The 10,757-nt window shown below is 45.7% G+C and overlaps 1 protein-coding gene across 1 annotated transcript in view; it reads left to right on the top strand.

Annotated features, from left to right (window-relative positions):
• The first annotated feature begins 10,008 nt into the window (after window positions 1-10,008).
• SARC_00732 (hypothetical protein) overlaps window positions 10,009-10,757 on the top strand; it is a 5,152-nt gene continuing 4,403 nt past the window's right edge. Inside the window, exon 1 of the mRNA XM_014305578.1 lies at window positions 10,009-10,374. Coding sequence (XP_014161053.1) covers window positions 10,258-10,374 — 117 coding nt within the window. The 5' untranslated portion in view covers window positions 10,009-10,257. The remainder of the gene's footprint in view (window positions 10,375-10,757) is intronic.

Raw genomic sequence — 10,757 nt, forward strand, 5'->3', positions numbered from 1 at the left:
AATCCGTAGGATTTTTGATATCTCTAAAAATAGGGGAAGCTCTGGAGTGTCTGGATCCGAATCCTAAGGCCCTCCTATCTCGCACATAGTGTCAACATTCCGACATCCGACGGACAAAGATGACACCAGTTGACATCCGACAGACTAAGATAACATCAGTTTCGCGTATAAAAAGGGGACTCAGATAGGACAAAGAACATCAGTCCACAAACTACCAGAGAAAAGACACACCATCCCTCCCAATAACTAATATTAATATTATAGAAATAAAAATCTGCGGGTCACTGGGGACTCCGGTCTCCAGTGACACCGTTCGTCTCGCGCCGTTCTAGCCCCGCCTCTCACAAGGCCCAGCGAAAAATAGGACACGCGAGAAATTTTCTGCAAAACAACGAGTGTCCGATCTTTACCGGCTGGAATGGGGTTTGCCCGTTTGAGACTCAAAACAAAATAATCAATAGGCCCAATGTCTGAATATGAGCAAATAAATTTCCCCTGCGATTATACACTTTCAGTCCCTGCGGCTTCACAGCCGCGTTTTATTACTGAAAGCGTAATCTTTTCTAAGTCCCTGTCGACTTTATCACCGATTTTTCGTCTGTCCCCAAAAATCGTCGGTGACGCCTTTTTTTCTGGCTGGAATGGGTTTTGCCCATTTGAGACCCTATACAAAATAATGAATAGGCGCCCAAATCAGAATGTCTGAATATAAACAAGTAAGTTACCTCTATAATTATGCGCTTTCGGTGCTCGAGGTGTCCCAGCCGCGTTTTATTACTGAACGCGTAAGCTTTTCTAAGTCCCTGTCGACTTTATCACCGACTTTTTGTCCGTCGACCAAAAATCGTCGGTGACGTCCTTTTTTCCCGGCTGGAATGGGTTTTGCCCATTTGAGACCCTATACAAATTAATCAATAGGCCCCGAATCAAAAGATAAACAAGTAAATTGCTCCTATAATTATGCGCTTTCAGTCCACGCGGCGTCCCTGCCTTATTTAGTGTATGTAGACTGTAGAGTGTAGACCGTAGAGTGACCGAGTGGAGAGTCCCTATATCTTTTATTGAACTTGAAATCTGTCCGGAACGCTTTCCCCCATTTATAGGCCCCCAAGAGGTCCCCAGGGGATCCTAAAAGGATTTAAATTTTATATAAAAAACGTTACAAGAGCATACTTTTGGGTTCCCTAAGCGGTCCCCTCCCGAAACTTTTTTTTTATTATCAAAATAGGTTTTCGGGTAAAAAGCATTTTGTTGTGTGCGTGACAAAATAAGGATTCAGGGAGCAGAATTTACTCTGGAGTAAAGAGAACCTATTAAACTTGGAATATGAACAACATTATTTGCTACGATAGTTACCGACATGGAAAAAGAGTAAAGAGATGTAGTAAATTAATGATTGGAAATAGCACGACGCTTATCTAGGATTATGCAGGTAGTGTTCTGATAGGTGTAGGTTTATGTAAAGAGAACCTAGACAAGCGATAGGCTCACTGATTTACTGAATGGTTTACACAGACATATAAGGATGTTTGTAACCTAATTTAGAACTTCAACTCAAAAGGCAACGGTAGTTGTCTAAGTGAGAATGAGGAGGAAGTTCTCATGAAGTTGTGCACGGAAGGTAAAGGTTGTAGAAACCAAGGAATGGGCTAAGATGAGTTCGTGGCGACGAATAGTATAAATACAGAAGTGTTAGCCGTAGCACGTGACAGTGTAACAGGGTTTTACAGCTTGTTATCTGAACAAATATATAAAAGGTTTTTGCCGTGAGTAAATCTTGATTACATCACAGTTTTTCTCCTAACTACGGCTCAACCTACTTGTGTGCACAGAACTTTTTTTTAAATTGTTTTTTTCCTACCTGCTAAAAATGTAGAACTTTTTTTATTAATAAAAAACAACAAATTGTGGTCCATTTTATATGGTGTAAATATGGGCTATGTATAGAGACCTATACATCAGATGTTTTTTTAGTAACTAGTTGTTTATTATAAAGTGAAACCCCTATTTATAATGAACAACATATTGTGCTGCACATGGCCCCTCTCTGGGGTCGCGTGGCAGCCGCAGGAAAAACTCGGTTGAGGTTTAGGACTTAGAAAGGATAAACTAGGTTTGTCCTGAAACCCCCCCCCCCCCCCGGGGAAACGTAGAGGGAGTTTGTTGTGTTTGATCTGACATTAACATATCACGGAAAGTGGTATGTTTTGGTCGAGCTAGACTCTTCGTAAGGAGGTCGGCGGCGTTATCGTGCGTGGGGATATAATCCAGTTTGATCATCCCCTGCCTAACACAGGCCCTATTATAGTGATGTCTGATGGCTATGTGGTTAAGTCCTTTCGGAGTGCCTGTACCCAGAGCAATTTTGATAGCGCTCTGGTTGTCGATATGTAGTCGTGTAGGGAGCGTTAGTTTGTAGCCTAATGCGTGCATAATATTTCGTATCCATGCGATGGATCACGTAGTTTCGGAGCCGGCGATGTATTCCGCCTCTCCAGAGCTTATCGAAACTGTTTTCTGTATTTGATACCTCCAATATATTGAGGTCGAATTGAAACAGATAAGGGTGCCGGTTTGCGATTTGCGTGTGAGTGGGCACGACGCCCAGTCAGAGTCGCTATAGGATAAGAGGGCAGTGTCGAGTGTTTGGTCGGATGTGCATGGGCGATATGTAAGGGCAAAATGAATGGTGCCGACGAGGTATAGGAGTATACGGAGCAGAGCGTCATAGTGAGGGCGTAAGGGCTGAGCAGAGAATGCAGCCAGCTGGTTGAGAGTGCACGCAATGTCAACTCGCGTCATGTTGGCCGCAAAGCCAAGTGCGCCCAGGAGGCTGCGAAATTTTCCCGTAAAGATGTCGCCAGTGAGGGCGCCAGTGTGGGTGTTGGTACCGGGGGTCGTCTTGGTAGGAGAGTCTTGTACGTGAAAGGTATCCAGCATGTAGGTGTAATATTCGATCTATTAAGGCGATACTAATGCCTTAGAATAAATAAACGCGTAGATGAATTCTAAGTATCGTGTAACTATCAAAGTAAATAAACGAAATGAGACTTTTAGTAAAGTTATGTATGCCTCGTGAAATCAGCAATACTCTAAGGGATTGTGAGGCTGAGACATTGCCTATATATAATCCTCTCAGTACTGTTTCCGCCGAAGGGATTTTATTTAGTGTTTCGTTGTCGCTCTATTAGAAACTATGGTATGTTTCATCGGGGCGAATCCGAGAGACTCATAAAATCCTTTCTTTAGAAAAATAAATAAAAATACTCTTGATGTCCTGAGTTATTGTCTTAACCAATAACTTGCCACTATCAATAATTACCGACTTAGCCTTCATCAGACTGGCACATCTGGTTGGCTGATCGGAAGATCAATTAGGTAACGTTAATAGTCCCTAGAAACCTATATTCGGTTGAGCCATCTCGCTACCGAAGTATTCAGATATAAATAAAGTTGGAAAGTAAATATAGTTCTATTAATAGAACTAGACCAACTCTTATGTTTGGTATTTTACGAGGCCTTTTAATGGTCTCGTCCAAATATCTGATATGTAAAATGGAAAAGGTATTAATTAATAGAACCATTAAAAACCATTTATAAAACTTAAATTCCTCGTGCTATTAAGAGTACTTTTAGGAAACTTAAATTCCTCGTACTATTAAGAGTAAGTTTATAATTTACTTACTGCTTAAGAGTACGTTTATAACATAGAGTCTAATGTGGAGGCCCGGCTTATTACATAGGCGCCTTGGAGCAATGAGATGGCACCAGAGCCGTCCTGAATTACTCGGAAACCAACGACATGACGGGCTATACCGAGGTTCGTCATGTTGTAGTGGGTAGAGAGACGCTTAAAAAGCCATGTGTCGTCAGTAGTAGTAGGGTCGACAGCTGGAAGAATTTCATCGACGTAAATAACGACTACTAGGTCCCGTGAACGACTAGTTTCGTCGGCATCAGATTGCACGAACTCAGAGGCACGCAGTTTGGCACTGATGTCAAAATTCCAAAGGCGCCCCGACTGTTTAAGCCGTACAATCCTCTTTAAGCTTGAGAACATGGTTGGCTGGATAATGGCCAAGTTCCACGGAGCCTTTGGGCGGGAACACATAAACAGGGAAATCTAACTTACTGTATAGATAGGCAGATGAAAAACATCAAAGTGATGCACAACCTCTCTGTCGAAAGCGGCCTTCGCAAAAAAAAATAGGCGGAGAGCGGTAGAGTGGGCGGCTGGAGCATAGGTGTCAGTAAAACTGTCACCATTCTGTTGTTCGTCCCCACGAGCCACCATGCACGCTTTGTAGTGTGTGAGGTTGCCGTGCTCGTCGTGGTTAAAAGCGAAGACGTATATACTATGGATAACAGTAGAGTTGGAGGGGACTTGATCGATGGGAACTATATCTGCTAGATTGTTTCGCAAATGGTTGCCATTCGGGTTCGATGGCGGCGGCCCAAGCTGGCCAGGATTTCGATTTACGAGCAGCAGCGATGGATTTCGGGACGTTAAGGTCATGAAAGGAAGCTGCTTCAAACAAAGCAACTTCAGTGCGAACTGTAGGGGCAATAGACCGGATAGCTGGAACATGGTTGGGATGATGGCTGAGATATGCGACGGAGGCCTCGGCGACGTCGGTAGACATTGGGGCGTCGCTAAACGTAGTTGTTAAAGAAGACATTCTGGTAAGGGGCATGAGTCGAGAAGTTCATATGGTGTAGTGGGTGGAGGCAGTGTGGCCGGAGGACGCGGTGGAGGTGTAGGCAGAGGAGCTCGACGAGGGCGGGGAATGTGGAAAGATTGGGGGAGTGCAGTGGGTGGTGGAAGGAATATTGCAGGTGGTGTAGCAGGGGTAGGAGGCATAGGGCTGTCAGTTGTCTGGAAGGGTCGATGTGGGGTGACGGTGTATGGCGGGGTTGGTGGTGTGTGTGGTAAGGGGGGAGAGGGCGGTGGTTGTGGTGTTGTGGGTGGCAAAGGGAGAGAAGGGGACGGTGGTTGGGGGTGTGAGGTGTGTGTTGGTGATGCATTCGGTACAGGGACTGGAGCGTGGGGGGAGATCGCGGGTGGTAGTGTGGCATCTTGTGTTTCGGATGGGAGATCATCTTGGCGAACGTCGGGGATGAGCTGGCCCACCGGTGGGATATGGCCCTGGTAAGAATCGATGTTGTCCGGATCGCTGATAGGAAGGAACCAGTTTGGTGGTATGGAATGTTATAGGAGGAGGGTGTGGCTGAGCGACTGGCTGTGCGTCAGTCGGGAGACCATTGGGCATTTTTGTGTGTGTCGATTTGCCGCTGTATTGCGAAGTTTTGGACTCAATAGCAATAAGGTGTTGAGTTGGCGCTACGGCCGAGTAGGACCCCGAATCTCACTTGCGGGTCGTGCTTAGGGGTGAGCTTTGCTGTCTTACCGCGAAGCTTGAACATGACAACACAGCCAAAACGTGCTTTGGGGTCCCTGGGATGGGCTTCCTGAAGGAATTTTTGGGCAGGAGTCCGGAGTTTGCCGTTTTCGCCGAGTGTTCTGTTGCGGATGTCGCCAGACCACAACAAAATCTTCCCAATATGGCCGAGGCATACCGGAGTCTATAGGGAGAAGACGAATCAATCCATTGAGGGTATCATGCGGGCGCTCAACCTTTGCATTTTGTGAAAGGGAGTAAGGTGGTGGTCGGCGAAGTTGTACATGTCGTTTGAGTAGCATGCCCTTCATGTCCTGGCTGTGGAAAGACATATCATTGCCAGCAGTCAGCGTGTCCGCGACCCAAAAGGCAGGAACATCTGAAATCAATCTATCAATGTTGATAAACATGTTCTGTTTGTGTGGTAGTGCCTTACGGAGTCCGTATCTAGTACTTGCGTCGAACATATTGAGTATGTAGATATTTTCATAGCGACTGGAGAGTACGGGACCCTGGAGGTCTGTGTGAAACCGTTCCCCCGGTCCGTAAACTGTGTTTTGCAAATTCCGGGTTTGCTTTCGCATAGTCAATGGCTAGGGTGAAATCGCGACCTGGTGACACGTGGGAATGAAGAGGGCCGAGAACAGCGACTACCGTAAAAACCCATGAGGGGTTTCCTACAGATTCGGTACCGTGTCGTGTAAAAGTGGTGGCTGTACTCTGGACTAAGAATGGCTGACTTTGTAGATGGGCCATGAATGCAGGCCACAAAGGGGCAGCGGGACGTAGCGGAGCGACAATGACAATTGTACTGCCTGTTTTAGTATTAGCGGCAATAATATCACGGATTATCGACCAGGGGGGCAGACATAGGCCAGTTCGTTGATTAAATCGATGTCAGACCAATCGAGAGCGATGCCGCCGCCTTCGGGTGATACATGGCGAGGGAATTGGGCAGTCACTTTGGAAAGCACCTGGTGTAAAATGGTAGAGTTGAACATCCAATGCTCTGTCATGATATTGGAGGAGGTGGGCGTGTGAGTGTGACATTCTCGTGCTTCGTCATTCGGAGAGTAACGCGGCGACTGCGATGGCCTATAGAGCGATGATATGCGTCGTAGGTCATAGTGGTGTGCGATGCGCGCGTCGCAGATGATTTGGGGTGAAGTTGCGGGTCAACAGAGTCAGGAGGTTGAGGAAGATGGTCATTGGAGTCAGGGGGTTGAGGAGGCGAGGCAGGAGGAGGGGATATCGGTGCAGGTGTTGCAGGCTCGGCAGTCAAAGTAGAAATTGACTGGGATGCTTGGGTGTGTGTTGGTATAGGGTCAACAGGAGCAGCAGTTGGTAATAGAGGGGCTCGAGTTTTAGTACGAGGGGCCGGTAGTGATGGTGGTGCTGGAGTCAAGCGGGATATCTTAGTAAGAGTAAGGTGCTGTTGAAGGGAAGAATAGGACACGTAGTAGTCTCCAGCTGTTCGAGGCAGGGTAACAATAGAATTCTTGATACCTAGAAAGCATTCCTGTTTGTCGCCTGGGAAGTTTAGGGAAAATCTGGAGTCTTGGAGATTATTTTGGGCTATAAGGCCCTGAGTAAGTTCGGGATCTAAGTATGTAGTACCTAGATGTGAGAGAGTACCCCGGACGGTGACATATTTTATGCGATTGTCAGCGAGGCGTAGAGGGTAGCGGCCTGTCTCGACGTTGCGAAGGAGGTGACGCGCCGAACTGTGCATATAATTCACAGTTGCTCCACCGTCGAATAACGAGTTGTTGTCAGGCAAGCTTGTGTGAGTAGCTTGGGCAAATTATAGGGATCATGATACGTGGGATGGTTGTAGGAACAGGATAGGGGAAATTCTGTTTATTGCTACGTTTAGAACATAAAATTTCTAAGTGACCCTTTTTAGAGCAATTGGTACATGTTAAGGATTGAGGAGTACATGCTCGGCTATTGTGGCCCACGGTACCTCAGCGGCCGCAGGCTTTAGAACATAGGGATGATACATGTGTGGACTTCTGACACACGAAATACAGCATAGGACGGGTCGTCTTAGTTTGTGTTGCATTTTGAAGGTCAGTGATCATTTCGACGACGTCCTGGAGAGTTGGTTCAGCTGCAGGAGTAGTTCGGGCGATGCCAGGGATGACTTCGTCGTTAGATGAAAGTGGAGCCTTTGTAGCATGTAGTTTCTTGAGGTAGTCAAGGATATGATAAATTGTGATGCCGTCGCGATGCTTAATGACATGAGGTATACGTTTTGAATTTGGTGCTTGTCGACATCAGAGAGACCGCCAATGAAGCGATTCTGTGCCACGACAGGTGAAAATGTAGTGCCCTGGGCTTTGGCACGGTAAAGTATATCTTCGGTGCGGTGTGACCAGGTTCTGAGAGACTCATCCTGTAAACGTATGAGGGTTCTGAGGTAAGCGCCGTCGATGATAGCATAAGTATTCCAAGATTGGTGCTTGAAGTGTCATTTCAGGAGAGCAAGGATTGTCCATGGGTGGCTGGAACGGATAGTTGGGACAAGCTTCAGTCGTTGGGCAGCACATTTAGTGGAAAAAATTAGGTTCTTTGCTTCGTAATAAGTTCCTGATTCTTTTATATTGGTCACGTAATCAGCTTCCTTAATAAATGCAGCCTGAGCCGATGTCAATTCCTTTTTGGGTGTTTGCTGAACTTCTTCGTAAAATTCCGAGATCGATTCGGTCGACGGAACGTAGATGAATACGAAAGATATATCTTTCTTGCTGATGGCAGTAGAAGCCATGTCTAGATCCGCTATCCAGTGGTCTATGTTTGTTCCATCTTCGTTGAGGACAGACCAAGAAATGGCGGGGAGTTTAGTGGAGCTAGAAAGCATCTTGTTAGTATTTAGGAGGATATTGTGTAGTCAATAAAAAGGCCCACAACCTATAGAGACCTATCCATCAGATGTTTCTTAGTAACTAGTTGCTTAGTATAAAGTGAAAAACCTATTTATATTGAACAACATATTGTGCTGCACATGGTCCCTCTCTAGGGTCGCGTGGCAACCGTAGGAAAAACTCGGTTGAGGTTTAGGACTTAGAAAGGATAAACTAGGTTTGTCCTATACTATGGCCATCTTTTAGGGGGAACATTGAAGATCCTAGTCGATTTTTCAAACGATCAAGAAGGCTATGGAAAAAGTGTAAATAAACACATACTACACGACAACTATACATAAATATGTGTGTGTGGGCGTGTGTAACTACTATTGAGCGCATGCGAGGGAACGTGTGTGTAATTGAGTGAGCGCGTGTGAGTGAGCGAGAGGTTGTGTATGATAGTATGCGTGAATGCGTATGTATGTATGAGTATTTGTGAGTGAGCATGGACGTCTGTACTCGTGTGTGAGTGAGGTGTATGAGTGAGTGATTACGTGAATGGGTGTGAGTGAGTGAGCGTGTGTGGGTGAGCGTGTTTATGTGTAAGCGTATGTGACTGAGCAACAGTGCGTATTTGTGTATGTGTTGAGTGAATGTGAGGAAGAAATGGCGGGGTTTTAGATGATCTACTTCAATTTCAAAAAAATAGAATGAGGTGCTTTTTGATTCTGTCTGGGCGGGTGTACACATGAGAGAGAGAGTGAGTGAGTGAGTGCGCGAGTGTTATTGAGTGAGTAAGAGTGAGTGAGTAAGTGAGTGATATGAGAGAGAGCGTATGGGCGTGTACACGTATATATATATATATATATGTGTGTGTGTTGTGTGTGTGAGATTGTTTGCACATGTGTGTAGGCGTTTGTATTAGTGAGCGCGTGTGAGTGAACGTGTTTGTGGTTGAGTGAGCGAGTGTGAGTGAGTGGTTTGTGCGTGTGTATGGGTGAGTATATACGATTGTGTATACATGAGTGAGCGTGTATGATTGAGCGTGTGTCCATTAGCAATAGTATGTATATGTACACATGTGTTGAGTGAGTGTTTGTGAGTGTGTTGGTATGAGTGAGTGTGGGTGAGTTAGTGTGTGTGGGTGTGAGTGAATGTGTGGGTGTGTGGGTGTATGGATGTGTGCTATGAGAGAGTGTGTATGAGGAGTGCGTGTGAGAGCGCATGTGCGAGAGTTTATGAGTGGGTGAGTGTAAGTTGTTGGGTGTTTGCGTGAGTGAGGTGTGAGTTAGAGAGTGTGTGTGATTGATCGTGTGTGTGATTGTGTGTGAATGTATGTGAATGTGTACACATGTATGTGTGTGTATGAGTGAGTAGGTGGGCGGGTGGGGTGCCGTGGTGTGTGTGTGTGTGTTTAAACGCAAGTGACAGAGTGTGTTCCGTCAGTGCTCTTGGGTATGTGGGCCTGTGGGGTGCTGTGGGTCCGTGGGAGATTTTGTTTTGGAACAAATAGATTACCCCTACGATCAAACGCTTTCAGTCCCCGCGGCGTCCCAGCCGTGTTTTATTTTTTATAGGAACAGATGTGGCAGTGCCAGTCCCGTCCCAGCCTCCCAGGGACGCACAGTAATTCAAATATCTGCACATCCGCATGGTCCGATTTCCTACCAAGAAAAAGCCGAAGTCCATCCAGTGGCAGCTCGCTGCTGGCATCCACTTGTAAAATGAAAAATGGGGCAGCCGACGTATAGTCGAGCAGGCACAGCTATTGAGCAATACATCTCATCTCCATCTGCGTCATACACGATTTGAGTGTGTATAGTGGTCGGCACAGTAGTCACAGTAGTCGACGTAGTAGCTGTCGACGCAGTTGTCGGCACAAGGAATTGCGAGAACTATAAATAAAGGCATTCTTGTCTCACAGGGCACAGGGTACGTAGTGCATAAATACTTGCGTCGGAGATTTATTTACAAAGTCACAAAAAACCTTGTAGAGAGTCACAGCACTTATGGACGTAATAACTGAAGAGTGGCTACGCAATGTGGTCGATGATAAAGATCTGGTGTCATTGGACTCCGTCACAGATATGTCTCAAGATTCAGGGCGGATGGGCGACATGATCAAGGTACCTGACCCTGACCCTGGAACTTGACTCTGGAAAAGTTCCAGGCTTCTTTGCAGCTCCTTCATCCATATCAAGTTGAGAATACTCATATATGTCATAGTATTGATAATATATTTGCGTGGCAGTAGGTAAAAAAATGCGAGTAGCAGAGGTTAAACGTTTTGTGTCCAAATACTAGCGAGATTGCATCTAAATACATTGACTCTGTGTGTAGGCATGTTTGAGATTAGATAAGGTGATACCGAGAGACCCAATTCGTAGGACTTGTGAGCAAAAATACGCACGAATACGTGTGTATACTACATACACTGTGTCAAATATATATATATATACATAATTTGTATATGTATATATACTATTCACACACACACACACACACACAC

Source organism: Sphaeroforma arctica (assembly GCF_001186125.1).
Source record: "Sphaeroforma arctica JP610 unplaced genomic scaffold supercont1.25, whole genome shotgun sequence".
Taxonomy (NCBI): domain Eukaryota; class Ichthyosporea; order Ichthyophonida; genus Sphaeroforma; species Sphaeroforma arctica.